This window comes from Vespula pensylvanica, chromosome 11 (genome assembly GCF_014466175.1).
Source record: "Vespula pensylvanica isolate Volc-1 chromosome 11, ASM1446617v1, whole genome shotgun sequence".
NCBI classification, from domain to species: domain Eukaryota; kingdom Metazoa; phylum Arthropoda; class Insecta; order Hymenoptera; family Vespidae; genus Vespula; species Vespula pensylvanica.
The window spans coordinates 6,055,456-6,077,317 of NC_057695.1; the positions used below are offsets into that span (position 1 = coordinate 6,055,456).

General features: G+C 31.7%; 2 protein-coding genes across 7 annotated transcripts in view; both read left to right on the forward strand.

The window, feature by feature from the left end:
* Positions 1-16,608, forward strand: part of LOC122633129 (GATA-binding factor A-like) — a 74,117-nt gene extending 57,509 nt beyond the window's left edge. For 3 of the 4 annotated variants that reach the window (XM_043820682.1, XM_043820681.1, XM_043820683.1), the window contains exons 3-7: positions 9,943-10,160; positions 10,811-11,064; positions 13,843-14,015; positions 14,528-14,792; positions 14,918-16,608. In XM_043820682.1, the coding sequence (XP_043676617.1) occupies positions 9,970-10,160; positions 10,811-11,064; positions 13,843-14,015; positions 14,528-14,792; positions 14,918-15,300 (1,266 nt within the window). In that variant the 5' untranslated portion in view covers positions 9,943-9,969 and the 3' untranslated portion in view covers positions 15,301-16,608. Of the gene's footprint in view, positions 1-2,199; positions 2,342-9,942; positions 10,161-10,810; positions 11,065-13,842; positions 14,016-14,527; positions 14,793-14,917 lie in introns of those variants that run through there. The other variant, XM_043820685.1, reaches the window with a different exon arrangement.
* Positions 16,609-17,283: 675 nt separating this feature from the next.
* On the forward strand, positions 17,284-21,663 carry LOC122632971 (nuclear receptor subfamily 2 group E member 1). 3 transcript variants are annotated; one of them, XM_043820321.1, is made up of 6 exons: positions 17,307-17,362; positions 17,793-17,933; positions 18,290-18,385; positions 19,986-20,249; positions 20,707-21,015; positions 21,342-21,663. In XM_043820321.1, exons 1-6 carry the CDS (start codon positions 17,359-17,361, stop codon positions 21,572-21,574), a joined length of 1,047 nt encoding a protein of 348 aa, XP_043676256.1. In that variant the 5' UTR covers positions 17,307-17,358; the 3' UTR covers positions 21,575-21,663. The 3 variants fall into 3 exon arrangements, with proteins under 3 accessions (XP_043676258.1, XP_043676256.1, XP_043676257.1); XM_043820323.1 differs by lacking the exon at positions 17,793-17,933 and having other exon boundaries at positions 17,284-17,362; XM_043820322.1 differs by lacking the exon at positions 18,290-18,385.
* The last annotated feature ends 199 nt before the right edge of the window (positions 21,664-21,862 follow it).

A 21,862-nucleotide genomic window follows, 5' to 3' on the forward strand; every position in this document is an offset into this window, starting at 1 on the left:
GGAATGAGGTAGAAAAAAAAAAGAAAAAGAAAAAGGAAAAGAAAAAGGATAAAAAAAGATCTGCGCTCGCATCAAAAATCGGGTCTACCTTGTAGAGAAAAAGAGACAGAAAAAAATAGAGAAAGAGAGAGAGAGAGAGAGAGAGAGAGAGAAAGAGAGACGACACAACGAGGAGGACTCACGCCTTGTCAGGAGGAGTTCGTCGTAGGGCCGAAAAGTAAAAGACGATTGCGTAGCCAAGCCGAACGTGAACGTTCACGAAGGCCGACAAGTTACGTGTGGGTACGCATACGCGTGTGTTAGAGAGTTACAAGGAAACCCTTCTACGGCAGTCGGCGCCGTGGCGCCTCGGCTTCGAGCCACCGTTCGTTCTTCCCTCCGGATATGAGAGGAGGACCTCTCTTCGAAGAGATAGAGAAAAAGGGAATAACGAGAACGCAAAAGAGAGAGGGAGAGAGACAGAAAAAGAGAGAAGTACTCTGCTGTAATCACCAAAGCTTTTAAAGCTTCCTCTTCGACGAATGCCGACGGATTAGACCTCTCTACCTCTCTATCTTTCTCTCTTTCTCACTCTCTTTATATCTGTCTATCTATCTTCTCTTTCTCTTTCTCTTTCTCTTTCTCTTTCTTTTTCTCTTTCTCTCTTTATCTATCTCACACACATATACTCCACCGATCGTATTCGATCGGAATGTTAGGACTTCGAAGATGTGCGACGCCACACTATGGTTCTTCCTAATTGCTAAGATGAAAAAAAAAAAGAAAAAAAAAAAAGAAAAGAAGTGGAAGATCTTCCTTCCTTTCATCCATTCATCGATTCATCTTCGATCGATTTTTCATCGTCGAATGAAAATTATACGACTTTTAAGGTGAAATATTCTTGGTTAATCGTCCCTTCCCTTTTTCCCTTCCTCATGTGTCGATTTTGATATCGAATATCGTTTGACTTTTCAAATGATTTTATCCATTTTCAGAGCGATTATTTCGATCGTGATCCAGACGGTAAAATTGGTATAGTAATGTATGAGGAATTGGAATGGAAAAACGTTTGTAATTTTCGAATTCTCGATCGTGCATTTTAATATTTAATACGTCGAAATTTTATCCTCGCGATTGAAATTTTAATATAAATTGAGAAGAAATTGTCGGAATAATTAGTTTTCTATTCTTTTTGGAATTCATGAATTTCTAAGATTCTCTTTATGAGATTTATAATTTTTTTAAATTTTCTATTATAATAGTTAATGTACGAAATGAAGAGAATGAAGAGAATGAAAGAACATCAAGATCTTCGCAAAGACGTTTTATTTTAATATCAAATTTATTAATCATGATAATTTCTAAACGAATTATCGTTCGACAACGTCTAATTAAAAAGATTAATGTTCCTAGAATTCTAATATTAAAAACGTTGTAAGCAACTTGCACTTATTTATATCTACCATTATTTTGTGATAAGTAGATCAATTATTTCAAACGAATTACTATTCGTTCGATTAGTATTTTTCAACATTTTCAACATTTTTCAACATTTTTAAATATTTTTAAACATTCGGTATTTATAATAAAATATCAATACGTAATATAAATCAGTATACAATTTCGATTAAACCATGACACTTTATTATTTATATTGAACAAAATATTCATGTATATTGATCATTTATTTTAGAAAATATTTACTATTACGTAGTAGAAGCGATGATAAAATAAATAGGAATGTTTCCATTGGTATCAGTCAACGACAATAAATCGATAAGAATTGAAAGCAAAATGTGAAGAATTTTCGTATAACTCAATTTTATAATTTTCCAGAATTCATGAAGTTTCAAGATTATTACCCGTAAGATTTGATATGCAAAATTTATGACGAGAATAAAAAGAGATATGAAAATCTTTGCAACGTTAATAAAAATAATTAATAAACGAATCATCGTCGAAGAATCGATACTATTTAATTAAAAAGTGATCTATTTTTACCGACGTCCAATTAAATTCATTTATATTCATTATTTTTAACATTGAAAATAATTAAAAAAAAAAAAGAATCAATATATATATATATATATACATATATTTCAAACGCACTTACTTGTTTTTTCTTCGCGGTTCCCTCGTCGATACTAAACGATATTTTATAAACGTTAATTCAAAAGATTTCATTTTATAAATTCACGTTATTAAATTCACTATTTACAGATTTTCACGTCGTTAAAAACGATAAACTATCATCGTCTGGCTGTCATTTATAAAGTCGTACGTGTTGCAATAACGACGGAAGAAATGATATTAGAGTGGCTCGAAAGCGTGAGAGGAGATCTAACGTTCTAAGAAATTTTCTGTAAGTGTAAAACTCAACTTAACTAATCGACGAGTTACTTCGTTCAACTAGAGTAACTTCGCTACCATTCCGTTTTACGAACTCGACTTCCGTCGTGACGTTTTTTCCTTCTTTTCTTTTTCTCTCTTTCTTTCTTTCAAACGTACTCTCTCTTTCTACGTTTTTTTCCTCTCTCTCTCTCTCTCTCTCTCTCTCTCTCTAAACTCTTGAACAACTTTACACGTTATATTCGAACGATTCGCGGTACTAGTAACAAGACCGTACACATGTACTTTTACAATATGAATCAAGCAATAAAAAGATATATGGTGTTGAGTGTATTAAACGTACATAGTAGCATATAGATACGTATGTGCCCATATATATAAATATCTAAGTAAGTACAAGCGTTACATATAATCGGTTAGAGAAAATTGGCCTAATAACTTAAGAACTAAATTGCTATGAGAACGCGAGACACCGTTTCAGAGTTCTGTCTACTTACCTTTTAGACGATCTTTCACAATCTACCTACTTTCGCAGTCGCATAATTATCACGAGAGTACCGTTTCGTATATATCTTAAGAATTCTGCTGGCGTAACGTACTCGATGAGAAACTAAAACCAAATAAAACCAATTGCTCTTTATATATCACCCAACTATCCGTAATTCGATTTAATTATCAATGACGATGAAAGTGTGATTTATATCTACATATATAATATAAATTTAAAAAGTATTTACTCGCGAATATAAATAAGTACCTACATAAACGGTATCGATTTATAAATCTCGATCGTATTGGTATATTAGAAATTTATAAAACGATTATGTACTAAAGCTACACTTAGATATCGCACAACGTGTTAATTCTCTATAACAAAGTTTCTCATATTTGTTACCATTCTACTCGAATATATTCGTTTATAATTTATGAATATACTGCGATCCAAATATTTATAATCTTTTTATTTTTAATATTCGAACGTTACGTAAGTAACTTTGGTATTCGCCTGATACCTGTAAATAATGTTCTACGTGAAACTTCTCGAAATAAATTTCTTAGAAATTGGTCACTTTCCTTTGCTTTGACGATAATGCATTTGCTGTTATTTCGTAACATGTTAAAAATTTAACGCTGTCCAATATCAACTCTATAACTCAATTCATTCTATTTCTTTTTTGTTTTGTTTTGTTTTGTTCTGTTTTTCTTACCTTCAAAGGAATTATATAATTTGGAAATTACATAGATATTACTAATTACGAATTGTAATTAAAAGACGCGAAGAATATGGAATATAAACTAACAATTAGTTTTAATCAGTTAAATTATTAATCGTTTATAAACGAATTCTTGTTACGGTATAGAAAAAGATTACATAGTTTGAAAGTTATGCTAATATAATTATACTATGTTAAGTTACAATTAAAAAAACATGAAAAACATCGGGTAACAATGAAACGAAGTAAATAATAATTACTTTGAATCGCTTAATACGACGATTCTCTATAAACGCATTTCCGTTCGAGTGTAAAAACAAAAAAAACAAAAAAGAAGAAGATTATATAATTTCAATATTACTCCATATTAATTACACGTTATAATTAATAAAAATGAAAAACTTCGAATATGAAATAATAATTAATCGTCGATCTGTAAAATGAAATCAAACTGAGAAATTACCGATAAGTAGCGTGACTCTTAAGTTTAATAATAGAAGACTGATCTAATTTATTCGTAGAATCTAATAAAATAATTTGAAACTCCGAAAACATTTCATCAACTTTCTTTCGAAAAATATATTTCGACAATACCGAAAATACGTACGAATTATCGTAATAGGTCAAACAAAAAAGAGAAAGAGAGAGAGAAAAAAAAAAGAAGAAAAAGGAAGAGACAAGACAGTCGTCGTGTTGGTTAAAAGCCATTAACGTTGCGTTCTTGATGCATCGAATGCATGCGTATCGTACGCGGGCGTATGAGTGCGTCGTTATTATCTAATCTCTTCTGTGCCATTATACGCACTGCCGTAGTTACGTGTATTGGAATTTGCGCACGTATGTTCTCTGTCTCTGTCTCTCTCTCTCTCTCTCTTTCTTTCTCTTTTGCTCTTACTTGCTCACTTGCTTGCCCTGGCTCGATCCGCCATCCGAAAGAAACAGGATCGCGTCGCCTGCCGATATTTAATTTATGACAGCAATTAAATTATCGTGTAGGTCGCACCGATATATCGCGTGCAACGAGACGAAATTTTTTATTGGCTGATTGCATTAATCATTATAATGCAATAACGTATGTATGTTTATACGAGAGAGAGAAAGAGAGAAGAAGAGAGAGAGAGAGAGAGAGAAAGAGATAGAGAATTCTCATATCGCGACCTCTTGCGTATAAATATAAAAAGTGAATTGAACAAGCCGATCGAGGAGACATCTGTTAGAGAAGATTGAACATTGAAATTAAAGATGTCGGATAGAATGAAAATGCCGGTGATTAATTGTAAGTACTTATTTAATCATTACTCTTACTTAATCGTAAAGAATTCATCAGGCTTAACGATTTCGTTTAATTCGTTAAAATATTCACGCGATCTAGAAATTACAGGTCGACAGATAATATATATTCTAATCGTTCAACCGTATCATATATATTTTTACCTACGCGTTTATATCTCTAAAAGTATGTCCCACGATTTTACGTTCATTCACGCAGAATGCTCTCGTAAGTGTTAAAGTAAAAAAGTCGATGTTTGGTCGAATATAAAATGGCCGTTGTTCCGAACAAAAATATTTTACGTCGATGCACGCTATTTTCTTCGGCAAGAAGAAAAATATGTTTCTTGTCTTCAACAAGGAAGACACATTTCATATTTTCTTTTCTTTTTTTTTTTTCTTTTTTTGACTAAATCTAATAGAATATTTTTACAATTTTCTTTTCAACATTTATTCGCTATCATTGAGTATATTATCATTTCTTTTTTTTTATTATTTCTTTTCTATTCGATTTAACAATTCAATGATTTACATTCGTCTGTTACTTCTATGTATTATAATATCTGAAAATGCTAAAAAAAAAAAAAAACATATTTTAAAATAGAGAAATTAGATAGAAGACAGATATTTCAAACAGAAAAGAAATAATTGACGATTTTCTTTCCAAGATTTATTTGCTATCTTTCTTTACATCTATTAACATTTTTTTACTACACCTTTCCTATAATTGAAGGATTTATATTTGTATATTACGTGTTGGACTTGCATCGTGTATTCATTATAATATATGAAAATGTTACAAAAAGAATATATATAGTACAGAAAATAAAATATTTATATCTATTCGTTTGTATTATAAGACGATTGAAAGTGCTAAAGAAAAAAAAAAAAAAAACAGATTATTTTTAAATAAAAACAACTGTATAACGATAGTCATTTTGGCAAAAAAAGAAAAATGTTACTTGTCTTTAACAATAAAGACAAATTTCTTATATTTTTACTAAACGTAAGAGAAATGATGGACGACGTTGTTTCCAACATTAACTTGTTATCATTATTTACATCTAATGTCATTTTTGACTGTGCTTTTTCTACAATTGAAGGATTTATATTTGTGTATCACTCGTTTGCTTTATAATATCTGTAAAATATTTAAACAAATATACAATAGATATTAAAGAATATCGAATAACTATTTATATTCATACCAAATGTCTGCATTACGATATATTTGAAAATAGTAAAAAATTAAACATTTTAAAATACAAAATAGTCGAATACTGACAACGTCAAAATGATTCCTATCTTACGATATCGAAAAACTTTAACTTTATTAAATTATAATAGAAACGATTTTGTTCTATTTTAGAATAGAAAAAAAAAGTAAAGGGTTCGTTGCACTTACGCTCTCACGTTTCTCTCACTCTCTTTAAAAACATAAAAATATGTAACCAGTATATATTACATAACGATCGCAATATTACGCGATGGTACGATTAAACGATACACCTAAATGTAAAGAGAAAAGAAAAGAAAAGAAGAAAAAGAAAAAAGAATCAATGAAAAAAAAAAAAATGAAACAAAGTAAAAGAATTAAAAAAAAAAAAAAGAAAGAAAGAAAGAAAGAAAAAAATGAAAAAGTCAAGGAAAGAACCACGAGGCATAAGTTCAGCATATCTAATCTTATCGCGGTCAACGTTGCTTAACAAACGTCGTCCCATACTTCGGCTTCGTAGTTATCCACCCTCACGAGAACGCGCGCGCGTGCTCGCGCTCACGCTCACGCTCACGCTCACGCCTTGAACATTGAAAATGTTCTCCCTGTATAAGCAAGTGATATTACAAACGCGAATCTATTACGTAAGTAATAGGTATTTACATATATAAATACATACATACATACGTACGTACGTACGTACGTACATAGATAAATAGATAAATACGTACATAGATACATAGATAGGATAGAACGCTAGAACGTCGTCGGTGAAGTGATATCTTGAATTTTAGAGAGGTACTCTGAATCTCCCTTTCTATCGATTACTATACATACGTATCTATGTATCTAGCTATGTAGTAACTACGTACATAAGTAATGTAAGTACTTACATACACGTAAGTAAACTTTATACATGGTGTGAGTCACACTTATACGTAATAAATATTTATCTCGAGTTATTATTTCGCTAGCTTTCAAAGATAATTCAGGAAAATCTATTAATCTTATTATTATCTATTAGGTTTTCAAACAATCTAATACGCAACGTATTCGCATTTGTAAGATTACACGAAAGTAAGAGTTTGATTTTATTAACTTGCCTTACTCATACAAATGAGCTAAATAAATAAACATCTACTTACTTACGTATCCTGACTCATATTGTATGAAAACAAACTATATCAAAGAAAAAGACACAGACAAAGAGACGAAGATAGAAAGAGAGAAACAAAAAGAGAAAGAAAGAGAGAGAGAGAGAGAGAGAGAGAGAGAAATAAAGAAAGTAAATAAATTTATTTATAAACTCGAAATTAAGACATTAATTAAACGTTCAATTGAACGCGCATAACCTATAAAATAACCTAAATATATCTACCTAATGAAATAATATAATAATAAAAGTAATAGTAAGAGTATTTAATGTAATATGTAAAATAAGAGAAAGAGAAAGAAAAAGAGAGAAAGACAAGTAAAAAAGCTTACAATACGTATACGTAGAAAGTTCCACACGTACAAGAACTTTGGTCCCGCCTACACGAGCCTTATTCGTGACCGCGATGGCCGCTATCCGATTCTACGACTCTTCAGGAGAGCTCAGAAGAAGGTGGAGACGCGTCTGCGCCCTCTGTCCTTCCCTCTCTCCCTTCCTCCTCCTCTCTCTCTCTCTCTCTCTCTCCCTCTCCCTCTCTCTTTCCCTCTTCAACATCGTTCCTCTTTCGATTTCTCTCCCTTTCTTTCTTTCTTTCTTTCTTTCTTTCTTTCTACCTTTTCTCTCCTCTCTCATCCACTCGAGTCGTCTTTATCCTCTTTCTCCCTACTCTCCTCCCTCCCCCATGGCTGCCTTCCCCTCCCTCTATCTCTCTATCTTCCTCTCTTTCTCCTCACCATTTCATTCTCTTTACTTCTACTCTCTCGCGCGAGCCATACGTCCGACACGACCATAAATAACCAACCCTCGGCTCTTTGGAGGCCGGTTCCATCCTTGGATCCCAGCGGCCGCAGAGGGCCGACTAGTGGAACGTGCCGACTATGGCGGCACTCGGCTTCTTTTTATTCTTCTTCTTCTTCTTCTTCTTCTTCTTCTTCTTCTTCTTCTTCTCCTTCGACTTCTTCTTCTTCTTCTGCGAAATCCGTATTCAAACAATGAATACCGTGGGCGGCACTACGATTTTCATAGAATTTCTTTACATCTAAAACGATTTGCCATTTATTCGCTAAAAAATCAAAACTTTTTCTTATCGGACTACTTCTAGAGATATTCTCAAAGACACGATCAAATTTATCCCGATTATCTTCGAAAAATTTCATCACTTTTCTCTTTATCGAATACTGATATATCATCGATTGTCTAATTGAACAAAAATATATATATATATATATATATATATATACACGTATTTGGTATAAATAAAAAAAAACAATTGTTTCTGAGAATTATATACGATTAATTCAACATTGAAAAAATATTGTAGCTACGGACTTTCTTTTAAAATTTGTAATCGTAAACGAATCGAAGAGTTTTCAAGATTGCAACGAGTGATACAAACACCTACGATACTTCTTTTTTCTTTCGAGCATTTCCGAATGATACAATTCAAAATCGAAAAAAAAAAAATTATAACACACTTCCTTTTAAAATTGTAATCGTAGACAAATCGAAGAGATTTCACGATTGTGTAAAGTAAACAAATCCTGCAATGTTATTTTCTCAATTTCCAAATTATACAGTTCAACTTTAAAAAGAAATGAGATTTTCTTGAAATCTTCAATCATAAACAAATCGAAAATATTTATTTTTATCTTCTCGTAATCATAAAATATATATATATATATATATATATATATATATTATATATTTTCATGATATATTTTTCTCGAGCATTTCTGAATGATACAATTCGATCGTTGAAAAAAGATTATAGTAACTGCTGACTTTCTTTTAAAATTTCAATCGCAAACGAATCGAAGTAGACATCACGATTGCAAGAAGTATACAAGCCCTGCAATTTTTTTTGATTTTATTTTCTCTCTTTTTTTTTTTTTTTGTACACGAGACATCCTTGGTCCCATGAACAACCCACGCCATTTCTCATCCTACGTTTGTACTCGGACACGACGGCGCACATACGCGACCGCTTATCGGAGCTGTAAAGAGACCATTAGCATTATCTAGTATAGGTTGTACTATTAGTACTTCCATACTCTTGCCCTGTGCCCGCAGTACCGGGCGACGTTTATCGAGTCGCATAATGGAAATCGCTTAGCGACTCTGAAAGGAAAAAAAAAAAATAAATAAAATAAAAAAGAGGAAAAAGAAAAGGGAAAAAAAAAAAAAGAAAAAATGAAAAACAAAATTACTAATGTTGTTTACGTTTCTTCGACTATGATAAATGTTAGTGGTAACATGAACTTGGCTCGTCTAGTGATATATACAGCTTTGATATTTCAAACGAATAATAATCAATGAAAAATTGATACCCAACTTTTTCGAATTCGCGATTCGACTAATGAAGAAAAATTATGAACTCGATCATGCGATACCTTTACATTTTCATAAATGTTACGTACGAATATATCTATCTTCTAACTTTGATCATATATTTGAATCAATTAATAAATTATCTTTGTAATAATAATAATATATATATATATATATATATATATATATATATATAGATAATATATGTATATATCATGTATCTAACTATTTATTGTTATGTATCTATATCTATACTTCTACGCTCTATTTTGTTTTTCATTCATATTATTTATTGGCCAATGCAAAACGTATTCGTAATTAATGGTAAATACTACCTTTCGGTTATTTTGTTTTTCGTAACTCACCCTATATTTTATCCGTGATAAAAATAAAATAAAAAAGTCGGTAAAAGAAAATATGTTTTATTTCGACAGATGCCGTGGTCGTAGCTCTCGGAAAGGATGTTCCACGGGGGCGGAAGTGGTGGGTACGGCGCAGGCTCCGACTATCAGCAACAATCTCAGCAACAACAACAGCAACACGGACAGCAACTGCAAGCCCCCGTTTACGTACCTTCGTCCAGACCAGCGATCCCTTCAGCAGCCACGGCAGCCCAATATCATTCCTTTGCCGGTTCTGCTTCACCTGCGTGGTAAGTTTGATTTTTCAATATTTTCTCTCTTTTTTTTTTTTTTTGTCTTTTTTTCCTTTTTCTTAATATAAACCTTAATCATGAATGCCACGGTAACTTGTAAGAAAAAAAGAAAAAATAATCGATCTAAATAATTAATCCATAATCTGAGACGGCCGGGATGTAATTTAAAAAATTTATACACTTTTATATATGTATATGTATTATATTCTTTTCTTCCTTTTTTTTTTTATTTTTCAATATCTTTTAAGTAAATATAAGTAATACTTATACACAACACAATTATATAAGTAATACTATAACGTTCACATTATAAGCTATAATATTTGGCTCGACGAGAAAGAAACTTGATTTATAGAGTGTCATGTAATTATTGATATAAAATTAACGTAGAATGATAATTGTGTATAGAATTTTTACACATATACATAACTCTTTGTACATTATCGTAATTAATTATTATATTAATATATCGTTCGAATAATATTAGATCTATTAAATTTTGTAATATTTAAATATTCAAATAAATAAATATAAAGCAATTAAGAAATATTAAGAATAATACAGAAAGAAAAAAGAAAGAAAAGAAAAGGGAAAGAAAAGGAGAAAGAATTGTTTGTCAATCTGAAAAATAAATATGATTTTTGAAGGGAAAAAACAGCGTCCTGGCAACATGGCGTCGAAACTTACGCTGCTCACCATGCATTGGCCGGTCATACGAGTGCTTCCAGTGCAACGATGGGTCCACACACGGGTCATGCTCATCCTCATGCTGGTCACCCTCATACAGCACATCCCCATTCTACCCTTGCAGCGGCTGCACCTTTTTATGCTCAGAACGTTGCGATGATGTCGTCATGGCGTGCTTATGATGGCGCTGGATTTCAACGTGCATCGCCATACGGTAAGTTTCTTTCATTATTTTTACTTAATAACAACGTTCGTTGTATTTTCTCTCGTTTCTTTTATTTATTTATTTATTTATTTATTTATTTATTTATTCAATTCTCTTGTTTTTTAATGTTCTTTTTCCCGTTCAAAATTTATCGATATTATTTATTACGTATCGACTTATTCTATTTCAAAAGTTAAACATTTTTTCAAATAACAGAAAGCGAATAAATGTTTCCACAAACTTTTTAATGCTTCGCAACTTTAAACGATTGCTATACATACGTAACAATACATATCAATTTATTAATATGTATATATTATATATGTATTGCTATATAAATAATCACGGAAAGGATCATTATCATCATCATCATCATCATCATCATCATCATCATCATTATCATCATTCTCTTTAAGGAGATTGTGAAAATTTTCTCTTTTCAATCCTTATATGCTATTTCTCTAATCTCGCACGTTACTTTACTTATCTCAATACCATAAAAGCATTAGACCAACCATCATTTGCCTTCTTTTAGACTAGGACATAACCTAACGTACAGTTTAAAGTTTCAGTTATTTCTTAGCAAGTTAGAACGTAATGGAAAGGAATCGATGTGTTTCCCGTCGCACAACTTCCGTGCCGAACTCGAAACAACCGACGGCTCGCGAAAAGTTAAAGTTGCATATCGTTTCCACAACGCAACTCACATGGCAATACGCGATAAATGAACGAAACTTTTACACGGACTACCCGTATATCCGCTGATAAGATATACGATGCGACCATACATACTTGGTGATTAGTTTATCTCGAAAAGTTTTGGAAGATATCACCAGTGACACGAGAGAAAAGTTACCTGTGAAGTTTCCAAACGAGTAATCGTCTACCAATGAACGATCTCGATAACTTAACATCTAATCAATGGAGCATTAAACTCGTTTCTGGTTTCTTTTTTCCTTTTTTCGTTTTTTTTTTTTTTTGTTTTATTAATAACGCGTTCTCTCTTATTCTTCTATCATTCCTCGATAAAGAATATTTGTGATATAAACACTCTTTATTGACCTTTAACTTTTAACTTTTAACGATAACTCTGCTACGTTAATAGTCGAGTCAAATTAAACCTTAACGTTAAATTCTAATTGTTAGATTGATTTATAAATAATCGTCATTATATATAGATGAACAATTGATTACAATTCATAAATAGATTTTATTTTATTTATAACAAACTTCTTATTTATGAATGAATTCATTACGATTCAGACATTACTTGTATGTTTTATATTCGACAACTATTTTTCGTAACGTATCATATTTCTTTGTGAAAGCTAGAAATCTATCAAAAAATTAATTTTCATGAACAAAAGTCTCTATAATCTAATAGTCTAATAATCTTTCAAACGGTATTAATAACTTTAGAATACAACTTCGTCGACCAAAGATCTCCAACACACAAAGCTTAAAACGTTGAGGACTCGAACTTGAACGATTCTTCAAGAAAACATTCCGAACTGTAGAATGTAAGTTTTACTTGTAAAAAAGAGTCTCTAGTAAAGAGTAGAATGTTGAAGTCTCGATTTAAAATGATTCGATGAAATTTCAAAACTCTAGAATGTAACTTCCATGGAGAAAAAAAGTCTCTGGTAGAAAGTAAAATGTTGAGGAATCCAGGTTGAACGATTGAGAAAGTGTTTAGAACTTTGGAATGCAACTTCTTTGAACGAAAGTCTCTAGCAAAAGAGTAGAACGTTGAGATCTCGAGTTTGAACTATTCCCTAGAAAGGGTTAAGAGTTACAGAATGCATTTAGAAGGGAAAAGGTTCGTAGAGGTTCGTGTTAGAGGAAAAGTAGCGTAAAAGAAAGACTGTCTTCTTTCTCCTCGTATGGACGAAGTTGACGTCGGTTTACCACAGCACTCGGTAGGCCATGTGCGACGGATAAGTGATAGCGGTCTCTTTGAACCAACTTGGCCTCGAACGCCGCGGTCAAGTGTTTCACGTTGCTGAGGCTTTTCTCTTCGCCAGAGACCGCGGCATCTTCGAGTAAAAGACCATCGGCAGAAGCTTGTCTCTCTCTCTCTCTCTCTTGCTTTTTTAGTCCTCTTTCCTTTGCTAGCTAGCTAGCGAGCTAGCTGGTTCCATTCTGCTCTCAGGAGAGTGCACGAATCGACCGTAAATCGTTCGAAGCAGCAGCACTCTCTCTCTCTCTCTCTCTCTCTCTCTCTTTCTCTTTCTCTTTCTCTTTCTCTTTCTCTCTCTCTCTTTCTTTCTTTCTCTTCTCGAGCTTGTCTATGTTTAGAGCACGGCAACGTATCGCACCAGGTCGTAACTCGAAACCGCGATAAACGCGAATAGTCTTATCCTGGCTTTTCACCGAAGTACAAAGACTCCCCTTCTAGGCTTAAACACGATCCAGACTTCTTCTCCTTGGAATTGATCGAATTTTGTCTATGGTAAAAGGATTCTTAAAATGTTAACTCAAACTTTAGTTGCTAATCGTATAAATCGATAAAGAAATATAAAAGATGATAGAAGTAACATAATCGATATTGTAAATTTTAATATATACCGTTAAGATATATATATATATATATATATATATATATATATATGCCATATAACATTAAGAAACACGTTAAGACTCACGTTTATTGATTTTCATGGAAGAACTTTCGACAATTCAAATGATATCTATTACGAATTAAAATGAAGAGTGTTTATTGTCGATGATGTAAAGATTAAATCGACGTAGAACGTTTGGTATAATCAACGATATTATTTATTCTAGACACGGCGATGGACTTTCAATTTGGCGAGGGTCGGGAGTGCGTCAATTGCGGGGCAATTTCTACACCGTTGTGGCGAAGGGACGGCACTGGTCATTATCTTTGCAACGCATGCGGGCTTTATCACAAGATGAACGGCATGAATCGACCGCTCATCAAACCGTCAAAACGCCTGGTTAGTTCATTGGCAAATGAAAGTGCCTGATGATAATTTCACTTACGTTTGAAGTAGTCAAATCATTAATTATCGTCATGATTAAAAACTACACAATTTCTGTTTCTTCGCAACAAAAAAAAAAAAAAAAAAAAAAAAAAAAAAGAAAGAAAAAAAGAAAAAAGAAAAAGAAAGAAAGAAAAAAAGAAAAAAACAAGTCATCGACAATAACTAGCAACGAATTGCCATAACAATAATGGTTAATTTAATAACGATTACCTTCATAAAAATTATCTTAATTATTTCTTGACCAATTAAAAAATTAACAAGTTTTCTCTCCTTTGCTTACTTTTACAACACGGACGCCATTTAGAAAGTTATACATTTGATATATCCATATCGTCTATCATAAATTTGTTTAAATAAGAAATATTTTTCATTCGCTTTCTTCTGAAACTTTAATAAACGTATAAAAGTTGAACGATCTGATACACCAACATACGTTACAAATGGGACAGATATCTGAATTTCAGACGGCTACGAGACGGCTAGGATTATGCTGCACAAATTGTGGTACACGGACAACGACATTGTGGAGGCGTAACAACGATGGTGAACCGGTGTGCAATGCATGTGGCTTGTATTTTAAGTTACACGGTGTTAACAGACCATTGGCAATGCGAAAGGATGGAATTCAAACGCGGAAACGGAAACCGAAAAAGACACCAGAACCAAATGCTAGAACCAGTACAGCGGAACACGAGACTACAGCATCGAGTACATCGTCACCTTCTATGGGTAAGTTTCATTATCTCTCACAAATGTTTCTTCAAGTAATATATAATTTTGTTGTTTTCGTAATAAAGAAAATATATTACCGATCTTCTTTAAAATCAAATATAATTGATCTTGATGTTTAACAGATCCGAAAGGTAATCAACAACAGCAACAACAACAGCAACAACAACAGCAACAACAACAACAACAACAGCAGCAGCAGCAACAACAACAGCAGCATCAAATCGACGTGTCTAAATCGTCGAGTTCCTCGACGCCGACTGAAAGGCCTGTATACCTTGGACACACGTCCCTACTAGCAACCGGAAGTGTACCTGCCGTGAAAACGGAACCTCGAAGTTGCGACGGGATCGTAGGTCAACCGTACTCATCTTATTATCAACATCCGCATCAACTTAGCGTACCAACGAGTGAACATCAACAACAGAGTTATTATGGAACACAGGAGGCCCCTTATCATCATCAACATCATGTCACAGCTGCTGCTAAGCTTCTGGCATCATCGTAATTTAATTCCTTAAACGTAAGGATTAAAGATAATGAAGCTTCAATATAAAATAGAAGACTATCTTACAATTGGACGATACCGAAGGATAAGATTAATCATCGATAAAAGAATTCGATAATCGCGAGTTTAAAGTGCAATCCAAGCTAGCTGCTTGCTTAACGTGATCGAAGAGAATGAAAGAAGGAAGAATATCCAAAAATAAATAAATAAACATGTAAGGGGATACGATGAAAAGGAGAATTAATGTATGTACACAAATACGTACATACTTGCTACGTGACTATTATCGCGTGACAACGGAAACGAAGATTCGAAGGATAACTCTCGATGGACGTTTAATGCGAGAACATAACGAGAATGACCTTGGATCTCTAGTCAACGATCGATAACGACGGATTGAAGACGATCGTTTCGAAATTTTACGTACGAAAATCATTTTAACAGCTTTCGAGAAATTGATAAGGAACTACATGAGCATTAGACTTATCATTACGTTAAAAAAGCACACGTACATAAACGTACATAATCATACACACATACACACACACACACACACACACACACGCAGATTATCTATATTTTATTCGGCTATTCGATATTTCTATGACACACATTATACGCGATCATCCTTACGATAGTAAAAACAAAAAAAAAAGAAAAAAAAAAGAAAAAAAAAAAGAAATGCTTTCATTGTAAATAGCTCATTTATCTGTAACGAATGATATGAATTAATCGTGTGTTTTTAAAATTCGTTGAAATTAAACAGATTATTATGATCTATACTTGCCATTCGAGATCATATTTGGATAATATAGATAACGAATAACTCACACGATGAGTACTTAATTGTAAATATAATTTGCTCTAAGGATGTATATCACAGCTTTAGAATTAATCGAGACTTATTCGACCCTTAAATTGGTTTCGTGTTTTTATATACGCGTATACGAATATATAACATATACGAAACCTTTTTCGGTGATTTCACAATGTGCATTATCAATTTATAACAATAATCTCTCGTTCGTGTAAGCAATAAAAAGAAAGAATGATTGTGCGCGCATGAGTATGTATGCTGTGTGTAAGAGAGAGAGAGAGAGAGAGAGAGAGAGAGAAAAAGGAAGAGAGAAAGAGAGAGAGAGAGAGAGAGAGAATGAAGCGGACGTAAAAGTCATCCCAACTAATTTATTGACTCATAGTCCAAAGGTTGCCTCACTTTTCCCTATAAGCTGTAAAATTATAAGCGTAATGGAGTCTGAATTATAATTGTGCACAGTTCCTGTATAAATCGTTTCCTTTTTTTTCTTCTATCTTCTATTTCTTTTTTTTTTTTTTTCTTTTCTTTTCTTTTCTTTTCTTTTCTTGTTTTCTTTCTTTAATAATCATTCTCACTTCGTTTCATTTTATTTTGATTTTAATTTGGATTTTGATTTTGATTTTGATTTTCATTTTCATTTTATTATGCGATAGCGAAGCAATAAAGAAAGAATACTTCTGGCGTCATACAAGAAGACGAGTGTTATTTTTACCCTCGTCGTAGGAAAGAAGGACACACTGGTGATTTTTCTACACCTGGTTGGTATGATAAACAAAAAGAAAAGATAGAGAAAGACAGACAGAAAGAGGGAGAGAGAGAGAGAGAGAGAGAGAGAGAGAGAGAGAGAGAGAGAGAGAAAAGGTAACAGAAGAAAAAAAAGAAAAAGAAAGAAAGAAAGAAAGATTTCAAGGCAGAACGATCGTGTCATTTGGTAGCAAGATCAAATATTGTCGCACGGCGTTCTGACGTTCAAACGACGTGTCGAGCAAACATCCCCTTTCCACGTGACCACCCTCTAGCTTCCTTTTCATCCCCTACTTCTATATCAACTTAGTCGTTGTGGTACGTCAGCCGATCAGAGTTCACCTCGGTCACTCGAACTGGTTAGACATGTCCTTCGATATTTTAATCTTTTCGTCTTCAAATTGATCTTCTATCCTTATATTATTTAATCGTAATACGGGCGATTGGTGAAGTTTTTCTTTTTTTTTTTGTTTATTTAGATCTCAACGTTCTAAAAAATGGGTAAGTTTTGTTAATAATTATTATAATATTTCTTCGTCAAAAGCGACAAACTAATTTTGGTATGGTATTTTATATCAAATAATAATAATATTTAATCACAGACGATAGAATTTTTCATTCGGCGAAGTACGAATTTTTTCTTTTCGTGTGGCCTTTAAAAAAAAAAAAAAAGAAGAAGAAGAAGAAGAAAAGAAAAGAAAAGAAAAGAAAAAAGAACGAAGTTCTGTAGAAATTTCAATTAGAAATATCAATTAGAATTCCATTCGATAGAAACGTATAATAACGATCGATTATATCTTAACACCTGTATATATACTTGTTTAAGATAAGACGCGTGATGGTACAAGGATATTCCTATATCTCTTTCGTCTCTATTATCTCCAAGGATATATTAATAAATCGTTCGTTTAACGGTTTCTTTTTAACGTAGGAAGAACATTGCCCACGCCTGTCGCTTGCAAAGTTTGCGGTGATCGTTCTTATGGGAAGCATTATGGCGTTTATTGCTGCGATGGTTGTTCATGTTTCTTTAAAAGATCCGTACGTCGTGGCACACTCTTCACCTGTATAGGTCAGCCATTTTTTGTTTCTTCTTTCTTCGTTTGATTGTTGTCATTCTTCAATATCGAAATATACGATATAATAATAATAATAATAATAATAATAATAATAATAATAATAATAATTTTCTATCCGTGATAAATAAATTAAAAATGTTTGTGAATAATTTTCGATAAAAGAAAGAGAAAAAAAAAAGAAAAAGAGAACGTAGCTATGCGTTTTGTTTATCGGAAGTATTACAAAATAACAATTAGCGGAATAGTTTATCACCAAACAGATAGAACATTTCGAGAATTAATAAAAACGCGCTTATTATTTCATTCTATCGCGAGAATGATAAACAATAAAGATAATACTTGTTCGCAGCGAGTACAGGAACTTGTGCCGTTGATAAAACGCGAAGAAATTGGTGTCCACATTGTCGATTGAAGAAATGTTTTTCCGTCGGCATGAACACGGCAGGTAAGTGAAATTATTTTTATTTAATATATAAACGATATAAACTGCGATATATAAATGTTCTTATGAATAATAAATATTTTTCTTTCTTTCCTGCTCTTTTTCTTTTTTATTTCTTTACGTTAAACTATATACAGATTTTAGAGATAGTAGAATCAAAGAAATCATTTTTATTGAGATTTAATAGTTTCGTATGTTATTAATTGTAATAAACGTTATAACGATCATTTGTTTACATCTTTTTCGAACAACACGATCTGCAAAATTTTCAGAAAAACAACAGAAATAAATCATTTTTATAAAAGTTAAGTAATATGTTATGCCATATAAACGGTATAAATTGTTCAATAGTCATTTTGTTATCTTCATTATCCAACAAAAATTATAATCGAATCCGTTCGAAATTAAAAGTACGTAAATATACGTAATTCATAAATAAAAATCAGAATTCTCAGGCTTGAGACAGGTGATAACGAGCACAACGAGGTGCAAACAAGGACGCGTGTCAATGTTGTTTAACACGTGCTGACATTTCCGTGACTACTGTCGAGTTAGTCTCGGTACGTTTAATCGACAATCGACTTACAAAGATATACGATTTTTTCTCGCATAAAATAACATTATACCGGAAATGACGAATTCATTGAGATACATTTACAATACAATAAATTACTTTAAAAAGTGAGAATACTCGTATTTATTGGATATTAATATAAAATATCAAAACTTTTTCGATAAATGAGATATGATCTATTTAATTAGTAGATATATTTGAAAAATTCCAAAGTTTGATTCTCTGATGTTTAAAATTTCAAAAAACTAATAAAAATAAATTGATTCCAAATAAGTCGATAAAACTAATTAATTTATTAATTATTAAGAAAATTGAAAAAAGTATAATCCTACGACGCTTAAAGTTCTAAGAAAGTAATAAAACTAAGTTACTTTCAAATAAATTAATAAAATTAATTAAATTATATTACAAAAATTCTCAAGAAGATATGACTATCGTATATATACGAAGCTAAAAGTTCCGACGTAAAAGAAAATGATCCATCGATCGTAACGAACGTTCCCAAGTGATATTTCGGTAAATAAAACGACGACAGCTCGGAGAAACCACAATGAACAATCAAATTACATCAAGTGTCATTGTCGTGGTCATAACTCGTGAACGAACGAAGTTTATTTACCTTTTGACGGACAGCTTAAAGGTGTCTTTACACACGGCATATACGATTACATCTCTAAATAGAAAATAGTTATCAAAAGATTACAAATGATTAGTGTCTTGTTGAAAAGTAGAAAGGAATAGTAAATTTTAACTATGAACAAAAATAAAAATGTTTAAAGTCTTTTTCAAGATAAAAGAGGATTGAAAACATATTTATCAAAAGATTAAAAAAGATTTTATTCAGAAAAAAATAAATCTATATGAATAATTGCGAACGAATAAAATTGTTTTAATTCCCGTTCGAAAGGGAAAAACGATAGAAAGTATGGTTCTGAAAAGATTATAAAAGATTTCTATTTTGTCGAAAAGGAAAACAGAATACAAATATAAATATGAATTTTAACTATCAACAAATAAAACTGCTTATAGCTGTTCAAGAAGAAAGAGGACCTCGTATACGAAATCGAACTATTTCATCGTCGAATAACAATAATTCAGACATTATTTGGAAATCGAGAAACAATCCAAGTGACTCTTGTAAAAGGCATCTAAATACATTCGAAATTCCTCTAATATTTAAAACAAATACGATGAGTACATCCATAAAATCATTTTACGAGCCACGAATGGACAACGAAACTTTACTTCCTGCAATTTTGCGACACGTACAACCTCCGAGATTCATTGCACCTGGTAATTATACAGAAAAAAACTCACGATATTGCAATAAATTATCGATAAACGACACTGCGTTAAAATTTCACATAGAAACAATTCTTGGAGAGGATTATATCTTCTCCATTTTTATTTTTAAATTATTTTTCTTTTCCCTATAAAACATGCATATATATATATATATATAATATTTATAAAAAATTATAAATAATAAAAACGAATATTCATAAATTGTACTATTTAATACAATTGATATATAGATATTAATAAACCTATTAAAAAATTTATCATAAAACGTTTAATAAAATATACATTTTTATTATTTATAATATTTATAAATTATATATATATATATATACGTAGTATAAATGGTTTAATTTATTAAAAATTTATTAAAAATATGAATAAAAATATTTTAATATGATAATGTTCATTAATATATATTTTGGAAATTTTAATAAAAAATATTTCTCAGGTGATGCCATTAGATATGAAATTTCGGCACAAATATTTCTCGCTACGATACGTGGAGCTCGACGACATCGAGATTTTTCAATTCTCGATATCGAAGAACAAAATGTGATTCTTCGGAAAGCATGGTCAGCAGTATTCGTTTTACGTGCCGCTACTTGGCCTTTCGATCTAACGAATCTCGGTATTACAAATGCAACAGGAAACGAAAATACTTTCGTTTTTTTACAAGCAGCACGTACTACGATCTCTAATTTGCGTCTCGATGACACTGAACTATCCATTTTGGAGACTTTCGCTTTATGTCGACCTGGTAAACGTATAAAATAATTTTTGTCTATATTTTCTTCTTCTCTTCGTCGTAACTACGAATGTGACAGTGATTAAACTTATATATTTTTTCGTTCTAAATTATTTATGTAATTAAAGTTTTTATTTTACAAAATCATCTCCACGATTTTTTATTATTTCATCATTCAATAAAAATAATTGTTGTGCTAATTCAAAATATCAAAACAACTTCGATTTTTAGCGAAGTAAAGAAGTAATGAAAAATTGTTACCGATACAATCTCTTACTGATGAATAACTGGTGATCATTATTTAATTAAGAATTGGTTCTTTTTCTTTTTTTATTTAGAAATCGCCCGAACTACAGACAGCGTTCGATTGATAATGAAAGCAAGAGAATCAGCTGTGGAAACTTTCATCAGTCATCTTCGAAAACACGGTGATCGTGGTCATAGATTAACGCAAATTATGTTTCTATTACCTATCCTTACTGGATGCTGTCCTGGAGAATTATCTAATGATCTTTTCGCGCCTATAATCGGTAATATCGATCTCGAAAGAGTAATAGCATCGATACGATAATCGATAGATCGATCCTAATTGAATACAAACGTAGAAAATAAACGTGTAATTTGATTGATGTTTCCTTCTAGATATCAATGTAATTTATTTATTTATACTTTCATAAATTTATGCATATATGTATATATGCATGTATGTGTATATCGATAATTATCGTTTGACTAAGATCCTGATAAAGAAATAAAATATTTATGAAAGAAATTTTATAAACATTTTTTGTGCTAACAAAAATAGAAAACAATCTTTTCTTCTAGAGATTTTTCTCTAGGAAAAAAAAAAAAAAAAAAA

Coding starts and splice junctions, on each gene's coding strand:
- LOC122632971 (XM_043820321.1), top strand. Junction 17,934..18,289: donor CACACTCTTCACCTGTATAG/GTCAGCCATTTT, acceptor ACTTGTTCGCAG/CGAGTACAGGAACTTGTGCC. Junction 18,386..19,985: donor CGTCGGCATGAACACGGCAG/GTAAGTGAAATT, acceptor AACTGCTTATAG/CTGTTCAAGAAGAAAGAGGA.